General features: G+C 42.3%; 1 protein-coding gene across 2 annotated transcripts in view; it reads right to left on the reverse strand.

Annotated features, from left to right (window-relative positions):
* Positions 1 to 19,760, reverse strand: part of LOC117524798 (partitioning defective 3 homolog B-like) — an 830,560-nt gene that overhangs the window by 310,150 nt on the left and 500,650 nt on the right. For both annotated transcript variants that reach the window (XM_034186621.1, XM_034186620.1), the window contains exon 19: positions 9,894 to 10,113. In XM_034186621.1, the coding sequence (XP_034042512.1) occupies positions 9,894 to 10,113 (220 nt within the window). The remainder of the gene's footprint in view (positions 1 to 9,893; positions 10,114 to 19,760) is intronic.

Genomic DNA, 19,760 nt, shown 5'->3' on the forward strand with positions numbered 1-19,760 from the left:
AGGCAAAATGTTCAATTTGTACCTAAAAACACTTAGCTGCAGTCACTTTGTAGATCCTACCATTAAACATAATCACACATAATAGTTTTGACAGATAATTTTAGGCAGCTCTGAAAGAAAAGGGTCTAGGGATTTGAAGAGTGGCCTTTGTGAGCATGTGAAAGTACTTCAAACTGAGAAAAGAAGGTGTATTTTTGTCATGGGTTGGAGCACTGACAAAGTGTGACCTTCAGTTTACAGAAGATGTAACCCGTGGCTTATAATAAAGTCGCCTGTGTGAAGAGTAGTTACCACATTGTAAGTGTTTTCGTTTAAAAAGTAAGGACAGTTTGAATCAGCGTATCAATGCGGTCATTTTAGGGTACAAATAAACTACAGCACTCACACAGCGCTCTTGTTGAGGTTTTTAAAAGTGCTGCAAGATTGTGCTAAAACTATCAAACCTGTTTTGTTTCTGAATAGAGTTCAGATATTTATTGTACATTTTATTTTATTTTTCTTTTTTTTTTTTGCATTCTGTATTGTCCTGACTTGCAAAAATTAGAACCATGATTCCATACACTTCTATACAGTCGGGGGCGGTATGTAGCTCTAAAGCTAGTTTGCAGTCTGTCAGTAAAAACAAAGAAGAAACAGATATTTTTTTAAAATTATTAATTCACAGGTGTTAAATTTATTTTCAGACTGTGTTTGATGACATGACCAAGGTGAGTGCTTTACAGCATTAATTAATGACAGATTTAACACAGATGTGAAATTTGTGTGGAATCATTGATTTCCACAGTTTAGTGGTGTAACAAATCACAGGTAATCGGTGAACCGTACAGACTACAGACTACAGAGTTGGGGGGGGGAGGGCGCATGTGACTCATGGTGCCATCTTGGGTCCAAAAGAGCGTTCGTTGTTAATCTGTCTGCATGTAAATCCAACAATTATATTTATTTATTCACTGAAAGCGCCGGGTTGTTGTGCGTTTGGATGCACAAATAGACACAACAAGGGCTTCAAGATGTACAGATTCCCTTCAGATCTGAACAGAAGAAAAATTTGGGAAAATAAATTTGCTAGCTACTTTGCAGATTTCGCCAATCGTGGGTTATTTTTAGAACATAACTCCCGCGATAAACGAGGGACCACTGTATATGATAAAATCATTATCAAGTTGTTCACCAATGAATATGGCTTTTTACACCCTTCAGAAAACCAAACAACATTTATCATTTATAGGTATACAAGGTTTATTAGAAAACTAACCGGCAGTTTTATAAAAAAAAAAAAAAAAAACAACAAAAAAAAAACTATATGGATTTGAATCACGTGCGATTACACCAGACATGCTTGAACCCTTGTGCGCATGCGTGAGTTTTTTCACGCGTGTCGGTGACGTCATCCGCCTGTGGGCAGGCTTTGAGTGAGCACTGGTCCAGCACTCTCGGCTGAAATCCTTTGTCTGAGACGCTGCTACAGACGGCGCGCGTTGCTTTATCAAAATTTTTTCAGGGCCTGTGAGGGATATCCGAGTGGACACTATTCGAGAAATTCGGCTGATGAGAGGTTGTGGAGTTTCTTTCGCTTTAAGGACAGCTCACAAAGCGGATCGGCGCGGCGCGGTCGGAGGTGGCGTCCGTCTGGCTGCTTCGAGCTGAAAACTTCCTAATTTAAGGCTCTGTTCACCCAGGACGTCGTCAGAGAACAGAGAAGTTTCAGAAGAAGTCGGTATTAGGAGTTTATGCGGACATTCCACTGTTAAAGGAGATTTTGTAATGAAAGAACATGCGGGCAAATTTGCCGAGTCGGTTCCGTGACGCCGCCGCAAATCCGTCTGCGCCGCGACAGGAAAAACACCTCCGTGTTGAAAACCATTTGTAAAATTCAGGCGGCTTTTGATGGCTTTCAACAAGTGAGTAGCTGAGAAATTGTTTAACAGCTGGGCATGTTCCAACTTGTCCGTTAAGATTTCCAACACGGAGGTGTTTTTCCTGTCGCGACCCCCGCGGTTGGGTCCGGCCCGACATGCGAATCTGCCCGCACGTTCTTTCATTACAAAATCTCCTTTAACAGTGGAATGTCCACATAAACTCCTCATGCCGACTTCTTCTGAAACTTCTCTGTTCTCTGACGACGACCTGGGTGAACAGAGCCTGAAATGTGGAAGTTTTCAGCTTGAAACAGCGAGACGCCGCCGCCTCGGAGCGCAGATCGCCATCAGACGCCGTGGGCCATCCTTAAAGCGACACTTACAGACCAAAATCTCTCATCAGCCATTAAAATTTTTACCGAAAACCAGCTGAATTTATCAAATGGTGTCCACTCAGTTGTGCCTTACAGTTTTGAAAAAAGTTTGATCAAACAAAGCAGCAGTCTCTGAGCCATTCCTAAACAATGAAAAAATCGATGAGAGGGTGGGCCACTCCTCACTCAAAGACTGCCCACAGGCGAATGACGCAACCGAGAGGCGTGAAAAAACTCTTGCATGCCCACGAGGGTTCAAGCATGTCTGATGTAATCACACATGATTCAAATCCATATGGTTTTTGAAAAAAATAATGTTGGATACTTTTCTAATAGACCTCGTATGATAGGTATTTATAGGTATATGATAAAACCATACACCCTGAGGCCGAAGGGTGTATGGTTGTAGACGGCTTTCGGCAACTTTTCAGTCATGTGACTATCCAAGAAATTGTGGAAGAGGTGGGCATGTCACAGCATGAGAGACTTCAACACGAAGGTGCTTTTGCTCCGCCGTCAGCAGCTTCGTGCTGAAACGTTCGGCATGAATTTCACCGCCACTCTTTTCATGGCCAAATCTGTGTCACAATGGAATGTGCCGAAAAAGTGCTGATGTCCACCTCTTCCGCAATTTCTCGGATAGTCACACGACGGTCCCACATCACCACAGCGTTCACTTTGGAAATGATCTGGTCATTTCAGCATGTTGGTAGCCGACCGGAGCGTGGCTCGCTCTCCACCGTTGTGCGGACGTCTTTAAACCAGTTGTACCGCTCCTTAATCTGTGTGATGCCCATAGCATTGTCATCGAAAGCCGTCTGAATCATCCGAATGGTTTCCACCTGGCTGTCGCCCAGTTTCTGGCAAAATTTGATGTGGCGCTGCTCCAGTCGTTCCGTCTTTTTCCTCGCAATGAAAATCCACCAAGCGCACTACGCATGTCCTCACACGAAGGCTGCTTACCAGCAAATAATGCAATCGACAGGCGTGAAAAAATTCATGCATGCGCATGAAGGTTCAAGGTTTGCTGATGCAGGCACACGTGATTCAAATCCATCAGGTTTTTGCAAAAAATAAAAAGGTCCGATACTTTTCTAACAGACCTCGTATGTGGCCCTGCGACAGACTACCGTCCTGTCCAGGGTGTAACGTGCCTCACACCCTGTGACTGCTGGGATAGGCTCCAGGCCCCCGTAACCCATAATTGGAGTAAGTGGGTATAAAAAATGGATGGATGGTTGGATTTACATGATGTGCCTTATTTCACTTCTCATGAAAGTATCATAAAATATATTAAATTTATTGCGCTACAATTTGCTGTCTCGCGGTCCATAACTCACGGGAGAGGTCAGGTTCAACAGACTTCCAGTTTAGGGCACAATGTAAACACACCTCGTGAAGTATGGACAACAAGACAACATTGGGGCATGGCAGAAGTTCATCGCAGGCGCTACACCTCTCCTAGATAACCCTCTCAACATCATCATAATCGCTCGTGAACTCGCTGAATCGGCCTCATCCACATCCTCACTAGCCATTGTTTACATGGCTTTGAAACCCCGGAACTCTGCTGGTGCCGCGGTGCATTCTGGGAAGCACAGGAGGATTATGGGAAATGTTAAAGTACTGAATGCAGGAAAATGCTTTTCAGAGCATCTACGACCCTTCAGAACCCCTAAGGGTTTACTTTTACTTTTCCACAGCTTTCTCTGTTACTGTGTCACATTTCTGATTTAAACCTTCACGTATGTTTAAAACAACATATGTTACATAGTGAGATGCTAACATCTAACATTAGCATGACCAAACTGCTCCTGTGTGAGCTTTTTATGAGACTAATATAGTTTGCTCAATAGTTAATTGGTGTAATGGATGGTGTGTGCTGCTGTTTTATGTCAAGTGAGGTGGTGGCTTACACACACGGACACCCACTACACCAGACACACATAGAGGCACAGACAGAGCTGTGCAAGCTGCTGCAGATACACACACAAACACACACATATATATAAGGTGCTTTAGCTAGATCATCAAATAACACTGAACACATAAGCAATTTTCAAAAAGTGACAAAATATTAAACTGCAATATTTAACTTCAGCACAGACAACAGCAGATGAAACACATCAACTGATTGACACTTTGTGCGCGTTGTGATAATGAATGAGTTTGTTCAACTTGAAAAACATCAATGTCTCATTTATCATCAGTCATTATGAATAAGAAGTGTTTTCTCTGTTTTCTAAACATCATGTACTTCACCCTCTAAAGAACACCGCAGTATTTGTTGATGACTTCTTGATGATCAATTTTTTTTCCATCTTCCCAAAATCCATCTGTAATTTTGGCCATTAATTCAATAAGTTGGATGGCAGTATAAAGTTCATGTGTAAAACCAGTACACTACACATACCATGATGGAAATGTGAGCAGGTTGGGGAGAACCCGTGTGGGATGGAAGTAGGGACTGACTATCTATAGGTCAGTTTGCGAATTAATACCTCAGCTGTGTAAATCATAAAATGATTTTAACAACCTGAGTAAAAAGATAACTTTTCATTGTTTTCAAAAGATCTAAGCGCATTAAAGGTGCCTCAAATGATGCACAATGCACAGCAGTCAGTTTAAGGGTTATGGTGTAGACTTATTTTTCAAATAGTTATAAGTAGGAGATGGTTTTATTCTATTTAACTCACTGTGATCGTGGTTGATTGGGATGTCAATTTTTGTCATATTCTCACCTGTGACTAATTTCGTTTGATTCATAAACTAGTTTATCACTCAATTTTTGTGTTTTAAAGTATGTACAGTTAAGCACTCTGAAGCGTGTCATGTAAAAGTGCTTTACAAATGTTTGATTACAAGAGCAACTACATTTCCAGCTGGGGCTGGAAATGAACCACATCGGACCAAGCATAGCAATGTGGTTGCCATATTTGTATCAGGGAGCAATGGAATCAATCATACTGTTCATTGTTGTGTGACTAAGATATTTTCTGCCTATTGACAGGACGCAAACATTCTCCAATCATCACTGTGTTCTTGCTTGTACTTTAAAACAAGAGGAACGCTTGGACATTAAGTTATTTGTTTGTTTTTTTGTTTTGTTTTTCTTGCTACAAAATAGTGGAAATCAGGGAAGGAAGTGCTTGAAAACTTCAGCAAACTGAATTATGCTTATATTTGTGGAATGTATTTTGTTACAGGCAATACTTTTTGAAAATTTAAGAAATTACATGAATATAACAGTCATAGTCCTGTTTAAACATGCACTGGTGAATGCTTTTAACTGTGCATTTGGATTTGTGTGTTTGTATGATGGCAGACTGATAAAAAAAAAATGCAGGTGGCCAGGGGAGGGTTTAAATATTGTGAGAAAAAGTCAGAATTTACAGGGATAAAGTCAGAAATTTACCAGAAAAAGACAAAACATGTCTCCATCCCAGATAATGTGCCAAAACCCAAATTCTCCCAATACATTACGAAAATACAGAAATCTAGTCATCTGCTCGCATGTTTGTTTAGATCCAAAATAAGTATTCCCAAAGCTGTGAAAAGTGAACGTGAAAGTAGTGTAACACAATGTTGACTTGAAGGATGGTTTCAGTGTTGGCTGCCTCACATCTTCTGTGTTAGCTGTAGAAAAATGTAGATGTTATTTGGTGCATTATACATTACAATTCTTTTCACCAATCCATTTACAGAGTGAGGCAGCATCTTTATAATGGCATAAACATGCTGCATTTATGGTGTGTTGGACTTTCCATATGATCCTTATATTGGTGTAGGTCTTCCTTAACCCTCTGGAGTTTTGGGTATTTTGAAGCGTTTTTGACTACTTTTGGTTTTACAATCATAATTTACCTTAAAAAAACTGTTTACCTAGCCTTGTTTGATGTTATATCTTTAGCACAACCTCACCTGTGTGTCTTTACAGTTTTTCTTTCATTCTGACTTACTGCATTAAAACAGTGATCCAATATTCACCCCAAAACATAAAATTAAAATCAGAAATAAGTTAGTTTTTTTTTTTACTGTGAAACCCAGAAATATTTTTAACGAACCATTTTCATATCAGAAAAAGTTGGATGTAATGAACCCTCCCTCCACAGGGAGTCTTACATGTACTTTGACTTCTGTTTCAATGCAGATAATATGAACCAAAGAAATTTCTTGTTTTGTGAGGTAAACATCATTTCATTTATTTATATTCACCCATTCCTGCATTTAAGGCCTGCAACACATTCCAAAAAAGTGGGAAAGTAAGTAATGAAGTAATAAAGCGATTTGAATGTTTCTAAGCCTACTGTACATAATACCATTGAACAATCTGGAAGAATTTCAGTGTATGCAGGGCAAGGGCACAAAACATAAGCTGAACACTCGTGACCTCTGATCTGTCAGACTGCACTGCACCAAGAATTGTCATTCATCAAAACCAGATATAACCACATGGGAAAGGTATTAGGTTTTGAAACCTTTTTCAAACACTACAATAAGGAGTTACACTCACAAATGCCACTTCAAACTTTGCTGTGCAAAAAAGATGCCCCATGATAACCTTGCAGGGAAGCAACTTTGACTTCTCTGGGCTTGGAGGCATCCGAGTTAGACAATCACAAGGTGGAAACATGTATTGTGCTCATAGAAATCAGTACTCTAGATCATTTTTTAAAGAAATAGACTGCGTGTGTTTCACAACAAAAACAAAAAACGACCATCGAGACTGCTATCAGCAACAAATGCAAAAGCCATGGTCTGTCATGTATGGGCTTATGTCAGTGCCCTTGGCAAAGGTTATTTATACTTCTGACGATGGCAGCATTAACCCTCAGAGGTCGACAAGGTCATATACAACCTCAGAAAGTTTGCTTTACATTTTTACGTGTATCTTTTGATCCCTAGACGCTATCAACTTACTCTTTTTTGCGGAATAAAGTTGAGATTTCAAGCTTTCAGCCCATGTCTCCGGTTTCCAGTTTGGCCCTCCCCAACCTGTGTTTCTAAAGCTCTGAAAATGCTTGTCCAATGGCAGCGTGCGCCTTACACGTGATGTGTGGTTCCCCAATCAGAGCACAAAATACTCATGACAAAGGTTGTTTGTCAATAAGAGAATGATTTGCTTCGACTCTGTATGCTTGTAGTCACTCAGCTGACACTTTTTACGGTTATAAATGCAATCAAATCATGAAAATAATGAGCCTATATCAAAGTACATGTATATCGTGCGCAATTACGCACGTACACCGCACAAACAATAGATATACTACAGAATGGCACAAACACAGTACGGTGATGGTAATGACGTCACAAACCAGAAACGGCTCTGGACTTGGTTGCTTTGATAAAATAAGGAAGCGTCTCCATGCGCCCCAGTGCCTTTACGCGCAGAGCTGCGTGCAACCATCTGATATACTTTTTCTGGAAAGAAGCAAGAATGGCAAAGAAAACTTTCACCGTCCAGGAAGCTTTGCAGCAGATTTTTGACGACAGCGATGTCGAGTCAGGCTCATCCGGTGAGGAGATTTTTTACACCGATGAGGAGCTGGACTATCTTGTGCGTTTGGATCCAGTTGAGAAGTGAGTATCCAAATTATTAGGTAATAAGAAGTGCAGTAAAACTATTATATCTGTAGTAAATTGTGATAAACAGCAGTGCATTATGTTGTTTTGAGTGTATGTTTTTTTTGTTGTTGGAGAATATGCAGTTTTCCCCTGCTCAGCAGTGTAAACAATATGAACATGTGCATCTATGCACTTATGTGAACAGACTATATGAAACTCACATTTTAGTGATTCTACACTAGTATGCACACATACTGTAATGTATGTGTACTAACTGTAAAAGCTAAGATTGTTGTTTTACTGTGGGAGTTTACTTGGAGCTCCTTTATTCCTGTCTGTGCCACTTTTTCACACCTTTGGCCTGGGGGGGGGGGGGGTACTTAGGTGTGGCCCCTGGGGGATGAAGTCAGTAATTTTGCTGATTTGTCTTTGTGAGATTACACTGTAAATGTGATATTGTTATAATATAATAATAGTATGAGAGGTATTACAAGATACACAAAGTAACTTATTTCTGTTTTGTTTTCGTGATGAGCCTCAAGAATCTCCACCTACATCTCCTGTCCAGCCTGAAGAAAGCCCCACCCACCCAAGTGTTTTCTACGAGGTCTGTTAGAAAACTATCCGACCTTTTTATTTTTTTAAAAAACTATATGGATTTGAATCATGTGCGCTTGCATCAGCCAAGCTTGAACCTTCGTGCGCATGTGTGAGTTTTTTCATGCCTGTTGGTTGCGTCATTCGCCTGTGGGCAGGCTTTGAGTGAGCACTGGTCCCCCCCCCCCGTCGGATTTTCATTGTCAGGGAAATGGCTGAGCGATTGGAGCAGCGCTGAATCAAATTTTTCCAGAAACTGTGAGAGACAGCCAGGTGGAAACCTTTCGGAAGATTCAGACGGCTTTTGGTGAGGATACTCTGGGCGTCACACAGATTAAGGAGCATTACAACCGGATTAAAGACGGCCCACAGCGGCGGAGGGCTCGCCGCACTCCGAGCGGCCATCGACAGGCTGAAACGACCAGATCATTTCCAAAGTGAACGCTGTGTTGATCCGGGATGTCGTCTTGACTACCAGCGAAATTGCATAAGAGGTGGACATCAGCACTTTTGTGGCACATTCCACTGTTACAGGAGATTTTGTAATGAAAGACATGCGGAGGAATTCACGCGTCGGGATGGAGCCGCAATGGCGCACAACAAAAAGCATGTCCGTGTTGGAAACCATTCGGAAAATTCAGACGGCTTTCGGTGGCTTTTCAGTCGAGTGAGTATCCGAGAAATTGTGTAACAGCTGGGCATGTCACAACTTGTCCTGTGAGACTTCCAACACGGACGTGCTTTTTGTTGTGCACCACTGCGGCTCCATCCCGACGCGCAAATTCCTCTGCACGTCTTTCATTACAAAATCTCCTGTAACAGTGGAATGTGCCACAAAAGTGCTGATGTCCACCTCTTCTGCAATTTCTCTGGTAGTCAGACGACGTCCCGGATCAACACAGCATTCAGTTTGGAAATGATCTGGTCGTTTCAGCCTGTCGATCGCCGCTCGGAGCACGGCACGCCCTCCGCCATTGTGTGCCGTCTTTAAACCGGCTGTACCACTCCTTAATCTGTGTGATACCCATAAAATCGTCCCTGAAAGCCATCTGAACTTTCCAAATGGTGTCCACCTGGCTGTCTCTCACAGTTTCTGGAAAAATTTGATGCATTGCTGCTCCAGTCGTTCAGACATTTTCCTCACAATGAAAATCTGACGAGGGGGGAGGACCAGTGCTCACTCAAAGCGTGCTCACAGGCGATTGACGCAACCGACAGGCGTGAAAAAACTCATGCATGCGCACGAAGGTTCAAGCGTGGCTGATGCAATCACACGTGATTCAAATCCATATGGTTTTTGCAAAAAAATAAAAAGGTCGGATAGTTTTCTAACAGACCTCGTATATATACCACATGGTGTGATTAAATGTGTAATGTGAGCGTGAACATAGTGCCGTCCAATCCAGTGTATAAAGATCAGTGGTGAATACAGTCAGGAAGCTACAGATCTACAGAGACCAGACTTTGGGTAGAAATATAGAGAAATACATTCACTCACCTCAGCAAACCAAAGCCTTTTTTCTTATTCTTCTTTTCTGCCTCTTCTGGTTCCTCTATTTTCTTTGTCTCCTTGCTTTTCAACTTCTTCTCTTTCTTCTTTGTTTTTGCTTTCTTTTTCTTCTCTTTTTTTGCCTTTCCATCAAGTTGATCACCCACTCCCTGGTGGGAAGAATTACTTGCTGGGGTTTCCCGGCCTGAACTCTGCACTGAACCATCATCTGAAAGGAATGGACAAAGAAGAGAAAGAGATGAGATGAAGGGGAAGAAATAGTCAGATCATTGAATGCTTCATTAATGACGATGTTAATTCATTTTTTTCAACACTGGCAGAAATCACAAAGCAGCATGATTTTACATACCTTCTAGAGAGCTTGAAGAACATACCACATACCATCTGATTTGTCATGATATATGTAAATGAAGTTCAAGACATATATGGTCAAACTCGCCTAAACCATCATCGTATAAACCGGATACTTGCACTAACCCTGGTGTGCCCAACTGGTCGATGGCGGGCTGGGTTCTAGTCGACCGCATGAAAAAAAATTTTAAAAACTGTGGACTTAGCGAGAGGATTTAGTGCTGCAATAATATGACTAATGCAGAAGGTGGCAGCAATGCGCCAATAAGAATGTCAGCTGCCATAAAACTCCAAAGAAGGAGAAGAAGAAAAAGAAATGCCATAGAAGAGTGAGCTAATGCTAAAAAAAAATTGAAAACTTATTTTCCGAGTGGGAGAAGGATTATTTTTTCGTTTATTCAAATGCCAAATCCATCTGTCTTACCTGCAATGCAAATGTGGCTTTACTGAAGAAAGGAAATATGGAGTGGCATTTCAAAACAAGCCACAAACTTCCCAGCTAAATCACCTCTGCAAGCCCGAAAAGTCCAGGAATTGAAAACTCAGCTAGCAGAAAAATGGTCTGTAAATATGAAAGGTGTGATTTTATTTTTTTATTTTATTTAACCTGTTTTTTATTTCAATTTTTCAATTTATTTTCATTTATATAGCGGCAAATCACAACAGAGTTGCCTCAAAGCGCTTCACACAGGTAAGGTCTAACCTTACCAACCCCCAGAGCAACAGTGGTAAGGAAAAACTCCCTCTGAGGAAGAAACCTCAAGCAGACCAGACTCAAGGGGGTGACCCTCTGCTTGGGCCATGGTACAAACATAAATTACAGAACAATTCACAGAACAATTCACGGACGAATATACAAGAAATGTTGTTGGCGCACAGGACAGGAGGGTCGCCAACACAAATACAACACCCATCTCTGGATGGAGCTGCACCTGCTCTGTATAGGCGAACTTCGGGTTTGAAAACAGCATCCAGCAGTTTAAGTAGTTTGTTTTCTTCTTTTAAACGGCAAATTTCGTCTTCATACTCCGCTATCGTTCTTTCAAACGGTGCAAATATGTCTTCGTCAGCAGCAGTTAGCCGATGTTTTAACAATGTTGTCAGCAACTGAACTTCAGACATGTTCATACAAAGCTTTATTTTTTAACCAGGTTAGTCTCATTGAGATGGAGATCTCTTTTGCAAGGGAGACCTGGACAATTTTTAAGTTTCCAATTCAGCTAACATGCATGTCTTTAGATGTGGGAGGAAACTGGTGTGAGGAGGGAACCCACGTAGACACGGAAAGAACTTCAAACTCCACACAGAAAGGCCACAGGTGGGAATCAAATCCATGGTCTTCTTGCAAACAATATTGCATGTTCTGTTCGGGCCAGGAATCTGCAGAAGCATAGCTACAATATATTGTGGCTACGCTTGAAAATAATAGCCCCATACTGGCCCCTAATAGCCCCAAACCATATGTTTTAACAGGCTGGTTAAAACATATAGTTTTCAATATGGCTTGGTAGATCTCAATACACTTTCAACTTTAAAAATAGATCTTGGTTGGGCACCCCTGCACTAACCGGAAAAAAGCAAAAGTCCCAATGCTTTTGTATGGTTTTCAATGTAATAAACACCATATAAACTGGATTTTGTATAACGGATTTTTGCTCACATCGGACAAAACGTCCCGTCCAATTTCAATGTATTCCCATTAAAAATCCCTCTCATGTACCGGACAGACCAGGGCATGCCCAGCTGCAACACAGGTACGAAATGAAGTGCAGTGCAGTGCTGACACTCGCCGATGCCAGGAAAGTGGTATTTCCATGATTAAAAGAGGGCATTTATTTTTTTCAAACAGTGCTCAGACCCGGCACCTAAATGAGGTAGACTTTTATTCAAGGCCGGTGATTATTAACAAAATGCTGCTTGCTGCCTGTACTGTAATATGGTGTTAAGTTTCACACATATCCCATATTCAGTTTATACTGCAATATGAATCTTAGGTCAGCCCAGCCTTAACATACCATGCTGTTGGTTTGAAGGTTGATGATTGTATAAGTGGAGCTTGGCGAGGGGCAAATTGATCCAGAAAAAGCCACTGTTCCTGTGGAAAATTGCATATAGATGCGGCAGAGAATTTTAACAGGGTCACACGCATGTGAATGGCATTGCATGTCCACAGAGTTACAGAGCTAGAGAAGCATAAATCAGGCTTTAGGATTTTAAAGTACTACTCTGCAGCGGACTAAGAAAAAACAGTTACTCAATCAAATGTAATCTTTTAAGAATGGTCCCCCATAAAAATTGGTCTGCCCTGCCTCCACTGCGCATGCGTCATTTCGGAGTGTCAACAGCTCGTCTGAGAAAGAGTCTCTTCACCCAAAGGGATCAAATGGATTAATGAGATTATTAACCATCAGATGACAAGGTAAAACCACTTAAATCATTCTAAAGTAAGTTTTAAGCAGAAACAAGGCCATTTTAAGCAGGAAAGAGGCGATAATCGCTGACACTTTGAACTGACAGACACGCAGTGAACGCAACAGCCCAGCTAGCAGCTCACGTAGCTGCGACACTTTTTTTTTCAGACGAAGTTTTGACCCACCCATTAAACGAGGCAGGTCCCTATCGATGAAATACGTAAGCCTAATTGGTACTGGGGATTCCCTGTGGATCGTTCGGCGCCTTCTCAATGTAACAAATCTGTTACATACATGTAACGAATTTTGTCGGTTTTATACACATAAAGGATTTTGTCCATTTTATTGATTTTGTCCATTTTATACACATAAAGTATTTTGTCCATTATATACATATAGCAGATTTTGTCCATTTTATACATATTGTGGATTTTGTCCGTTTTATAGTGGATTTCGATTACAATGAACAAAATTCATTGGTCCAACTAAATGCATTATATGCAAGTTCTACTGTACAGTAATTTGGAAATGCTCGAGTAGACATCCCTTGACTGTCAAAAAACAAAAAACTAGCTGTAAAAGTGATGATTTATATTAAAAACAATCCTCAGTTTTGCTTGTACAATTACATATAGCCTCTGAAAATGAAGGCGCTGTGTGTACAAATGGATGAATTTCCTACATGTCAATGCAATGTTTGTGTTAAACCCCTTGACTTAGAGCTTAAAGTCTCTACATCATGATTTTTTCAAGATGTTGCAAAGAAAAATGGTGTTGCTGCACAAATACTTATGAACCTGATTGTACTTATACATATATATTAGGGGTGTATACTAATACATGTATTAGTATTGAACCATATAGTAGAGAAGCTTGAATCTTCGACTGGACTGGGTTGCTTGACGTGAGGACGTTTTGCTTCAAATCGCAGAAGCTTCCTCATCTAAAATTCTTGCTCTGGAAGTCTGACTTCTGTCTGACTCTTGTAGAGAAGAATAAAACAGAAGCCAACAAAAGCTGGAGTTTTAAACCTAACCAGACCCCTCCTACTGAGAGGCAGACTGCTATAGGCTAGTGACTAAACAATAGCTCTAATTAGCAACTATTGTGCTCTAGTTAGCACACCTAATGGCAGGACAGCTGTCCCTCTAATGATGAGATGGATGCCTTTCTGATGGCTCCCTTGATGACGTGAATGACTCATTACCATGAACAAAAGACTGAAACTCCTTTGACCTGAGTACCCCATTGTAAACAGGGGATAAAGTGTGTCTCAGACCCCCTCCCCGGTTAAGGCTGGGTTTCAAACGTTTCACAAAGAATGCCTCCTTGACCCCTCTCTCAAACCATTTCTTCTCTTTGGCTAATATTTTAACTTCCTTGTCCTCAAACGTGTGGTTAGTGTCTTTAAGGTGGAGGTGAACCGCAGACTGAGGTCCACTGGCGCCCTCTCTGCGGTGCTGGTATAGGCTTTTGTGTAAAGGTTGCTTTGTTTCACCTATGTAGTGTTCGTTACAGTTTTCCTGACATCTGATAGAATACACTACATTGCTCTGTTTGTAATTAGGGATCATGTCCTTAGGGTGAACTAATTTCTGTCTCAAGGTGTTAACCGGTTAAAAGTAAACTGGGATTTTGTGCTGTCTGAAGATCCTCTGTAGTTTTTCCCCTACTCCTGCTAAATAAGGGAGAGACACTCCTCTTCTTCTTGTCTCCGTCTCCTGTCTATCTGGTCTCTTTGTTCTCTGGGACTTCTGCACTTTGTCCAGGGACCATCGTGGGTACCCACATACTGTGAGGGCTTTCTGGACACGTTGTTGTTCTTTAGCCCTTCCCTCTGCAGTTGTGGGCACCTGTAGGGCTCTGTGTTGAAGCGTCCTGATCACCCCGAGCTTGTGTTCAAGGGGGTGGTTTGAGCCGAACAGCAGATATTGGTCAGTGTGAGTTGGTTTTCTGTAAACCCCTGTCTGGAGCTGCCTGTTCTCTCCAATCGTAACATCACAGTCCAGGAAGGGTAAATGGTTGTTTCTGGCATCCTCACTTGTGAACTTGATATTGGCGTCCACCGAGTTGATGTGTTCTGTAAAGTCCTCAACTTGCTGTTGCTTGATTTTGACCCATGTGTCATCAACATATCTGAACCAGTGACTGGGAGAGATCCCGTGAAAGATGTCAAAGCTGTCTTCTCCACTCGCTTCATGTACATATTGGCCACAATGGGGGATACCGGAGACCCCATCGCACAACCATGAATCTGCCTGTAGTAATTCCCCCTAAACAGGAAATACGTGGTGTTGAGACAGATCTCCAAGAGTTGGCAGATGTGGTCTGGTGTGAGTTTGGTCCTTTCAAGTAGAGACACATCCTCCAGCAGTATCTGCCTCACAGCTGAGACGGCCTCAGCAGCGGGGATGCAGGTGAACAATGATGTCACATCAAATCACACCATAGTTTCATCTGCCTCCAGCTGTAGGTCCTTGATCTTGTTCACAAAATCTTGTGTGTTCTCCACATGGTGGTCTGAGTTACCCACTAGAGGAGCCAAAATCCACTTGAGGTACTTGGCCAAATTGTATGTGATGGAATCTGTGCTACATACAATAGGCCTGAGTGGCACGTCCTGTTTGTGGATTTTGGGCAGTCCATAGATGCATGGAGTGGCGTCCCCAGGGTACAGTCTGTAGTATGTCTGCCTGTCGATGAGTCCCTCTTTCTCCAGGTTTTGGAGGTAGCTAATGATTTTCTTCTTATAGCCGCTCGTGGGGTCTCTCTTCAGACGTTCGTATGTGTTGGAGTCCCTGAGCAAGTTGTTGATCTTGGCCTCGTACTCCGATGTGTTCAGGACCACCGTGCATCTGCCTTTATCCGCTGGCAGGATACGGATACTTTGGTCCTTTTGCAGTGCTGACAAAGCTTTCCGTTCTTCTCCTGTGATGTTGGACGGAGGAGGCTTAGCACTGTTCAGCACTGCTGTGACTCTTAGTTGGAGGTCCCCAGCTTCTGCTTCGCTCTGGGTCAACACCCTGTGTACTGCACCAACAGTTAAAAGGCTTCCAACTATTGTCACATATTGCCATAGTGGAGGGTGCACAGGCATTCAGCACAGTCTGTACAACAGCTTGATCACAAAAGTTCAGGATGGAGTCTGGCCCTTCAGGAGCCACACATACAGCTGAAGATGTTCTGGGTGAGGATGCCAAATGCTTACCTCCAACTGTGCAAAAGATCCCTCCTCTGAGGGAGAGGCCATGGCTCCCTGCTGAGGAGCATTAGCATCATGGGGAACCATGTCCTGCCCGGCCAGTATGGGGCTACCACCAACACTGCATGATTGCTCATGCATTCATGCATATCCTGTGTAGTGTAAGCATCATCAACAGAAGAAAAGGAAACACATATAGGAGACAGCCCGACCAAGGGTGAGCCAGAGCATCTTGGTCTAGGGGGCTGTTCAGTTCTGAGACAGAGAACCACAGGTGACAGTGTGTTGTGGTGTTTAAATTAAACAGATCAACTTCCGCCTTGCCATACATCTCCCAGACCATCAGGGTTCAGTCATCACTCGCCTGATTGCAGTTTCTGTCATGAGAGCAAATCTGCAGCACAGTTATGCACATGGTGAACATACGTGTAGTGAGGGAGAGTCCGAATGGTAAGACTCGGAACTGGTATGCCCGCCCCTTGAAGGCAAACTGGAGGTACTGCCTATGGTGAGCTGCCACCGGAATGTGTAAATAAGCATCCTTCCGGTCCACACTGGTAAACCAGGCCCCTTACTAAATCACCTGAAAAATGTATGTCGTGCGGAGCATGTGAAAACACAGTACCTTTAAATATTGATTTAAATTTCTGAGGTCAAAAATAGGATGGAAATCACCATTCTTTTTTGGAACAAGAACATAAATTGAATAGAGCCCTCTTAACTGATCTGAACTCTGAACCTGTTCCATGGCTCCTTTCTTCAGAAGCTCTAAAATTTCCTGTATGAAAACAAGACCTGTCTGGGTCTGTAACAACCAAAACTTTTACCTCAGTGAACTTGTGGAGGACAATGAATGAACTGAATATTGTAGCCCCTGACCATTGTAAAAAGCACCCACTGGTCTGAGACCAAGGCCCGCCACCAGTTGCGCTGTTTCTGAGAAAAATGACCGGTGGCCTTGTACTGGGCGTCAAACCCAACTGCTATGGACACTTGATGATTTCGAGGGCTGGTTATGACGGTCCTTTCGGCCCCGCCGGTCATTTCTGGGAGGCTTACCTGTAAGTGGCCGAAAGGTAGACTGTTGGGAGGGCTGATGAGCCTGACCCTGACCCCAGGAAGCATGTCAATTTACATGGAAATATGGAACTCTGGCTGTAGGGCAGAAGCCACCTGCGTGCTTTGGCTGGTGCCTGGGAGTTCGCTGTATTTTGGCAAATTGCTGGCAAGACTTATATGCCTAAACAGCACGCTCCCAGGTCAGCTGTGCTGCAGGCCGAAAACCTGGCCTGGGACCACAGGCAGGATGCGTAGTGAATCCCTGCATGCCTCAAACAGTGGGGATTGAGACAACCACGCATCAGACAATGTTCAGGGTGGACATTAACTTGCCAAGCTCTCATGACATGTAGGCGAAAGCCTGGAGCAAAGCATTGCTCAGGCTCTGTGTTTCACTGTCAGCGCCAGCATCCTGGAGAGACTGTGAGAGTGCAAGGGCAAGGTGAGATAGGGAGTTCCTTAGATAACAAATTTCAGCTGCTGTGTCATACCTCTTGGTAAAGAGCTCATCAGTGACCCTACACCAAGGCCATGGGCAATGGATCTCTGGTTGTGCAGCATCAGCGGGTGCTACAACACAGGACAACCCAGACTCTGACTCCTGAGGACAGCCTACATCTAAAATGTGGGAAGTACATTACAGAAGGAAGAGGGGAACAGCACCCATCTTCTTGGCAATCAAATTGACCTGTCTGGCCCACACTAAATAATTCAGATGCTGTGATACACATAGCATCCTCATCATGCTGGCTGGTAGTGGGGGGAATCAGCTCCTCCTCACTATATTCACAGGAAGGTGCTAACTGCTGTGTGATAGGAATAGCTGAAGCCACAGGAGGTTGCAGACTCAAGAATAATGACTTATTCGGGGCAAATTCAGAGGCTAGTGTGTCGACCTTAGCAGACAAGACCAGGTCATGGCTACTCTTTTTTGCTGTAGTAGTAAGGGCCTCAGCATGTGGGCGCTTATGGGAATTGGAGACCACTGTTGCAGAGGGCATCTCAACAGTCTGGCCAGTCTCTCAGCCAATGATATTGAAGCACAGTTGAAGCAAGTGTCTTTTGTGAGTGCTTGTCTAAAGTGTCCAGCCCTAAGACATTATGGGCATAAATTATGGCCATCCTTCAGGCTCAGAGGAGCCAAGAAGCTGTGTGCATGTACCAACGCAGGTGACATTATTCTGTGTGCGTATTAATAAGGGAAACACACTATATGATGCAGTCAAATGCTGTGATGAAACACGGCAAAAATGGGGAGCAGGAAGCATAAAAGCTGATGTGTTGTATGAATTAGTGCACAATTTCACAGATGAGAAATTAACTGAATAATCACACTGTGCACAGTGATTTAAAATCTGTACAAAGTGAGGTTTTATAACATACCCTAATTTGCACAAAAGTAAAACTATCTTAAATTGACAAAATTTTGAAGGCAGTCTGGCTCCACACATGACATGACATAAAAACAAACAAAAAAACAAAAACAAAACACAATGTGAATGATAAGAGATGGAATACAATTTCTAAATGTTTAATGAAAAAAGAAAGTTTACATTTACACTATGTCTCAGTGTTGGTGGCAGACAGCAGCTCACATGCTGCTCACTGATTACAGCTGCTGTAAGCAAAAACCAAACTTGCACTGAACCGTGAAGTCTAACAACAAATATGAACCGAACCATGACTTCTGTGTCCCATGACACCACTAATGTATATAAATTCCAAATAAAAACCCACATAGTCTCACCCCTTTCAGACAGACATAATGATGGGGGACAAATGCATATGTGATCAATATAAAAGGATAACCATGGCTCAGGCTTAACAACCCCCTTGTTGACTTGAATGAGACCAGAGTCGTTGCCATGTTGAATTTTGAAGGACTATGTTAGATGACCCGGTGTACAGAAAAATTAATCTGCTCCCACACTGTGATTTGATAAAACACGTGTTTAACTGTCAAACTAGACGCAAATGAGATCAAACTTTCTGACGTCCAGACTTTCACAAAACATTTAATAAGCTTACAGTGAATTAATTAACTCTTAAAGAAGAAATGGAAAATGTTCAAAGCCTTAACTCTGATGTCTCATTATGTCTTCAACAGATTGCAGCCTGGCCATGAATAACAATCGTAACACACACACAGACACACACACAAACCACTTGTCAGATTGCATAAGATAACCAAGTAAATTAGATGTTGAAATGAAGATTTAAGTTAGTGTGGATATTCACTTCAACCTTAATTACACAGACTGTCAAACTGCTGAATGAAATTATGTGGTTGTTCATCCGTGTGTGTGTGTGTGTGTGCGTGCGTGCATACATGTGCCAGAAGATGCACAGATATCAGCTTGTCTTTCATCAGCCTTAAGTAGCTGGAAGCTAAAAATGACTGCTATTTCTACAAATTGCCAGTTTTTGGCAAAAATGTTTCAAAATTTCTGCCAGTAACAACTGCCTTTGTTTTCAAAAAGTACATTAGTACTCTAAAAATAACAGTCCGGGGTTTCCAAGAAAGCAGGATTGTCTTCCACTCAAAGGGGGAGGACAAGACTGAGGTTTTTCCAGTTACTAACACATGAGGGATCACAGTTCTGCTTGTCCTCTACACCACAACTATTCATCACTGCTGCATGAAACTAAAGTCAATAGAAAATTATTTTCACACAAAGACAGTAGTGGAATGTTGTGATAGTGTTAAGTGAACCTGGAAGGTGGATTTATAATTCTTTGCTGATGGACAGCTATATTTGTATGTATGGGGAGTAATGCTACATTCCATTTACCCCAGAAGCTGTAAATTGTAACTGGGAAACACGTCACACT

Source organism: Thalassophryne amazonica, chromosome 14, assembly GCF_902500255.1.
Source record: "Thalassophryne amazonica chromosome 14, fThaAma1.1, whole genome shotgun sequence".
Lineage (NCBI taxonomy): Eukaryota > Metazoa > Chordata > Actinopteri > Batrachoidiformes > Batrachoididae > Thalassophryne > Thalassophryne amazonica.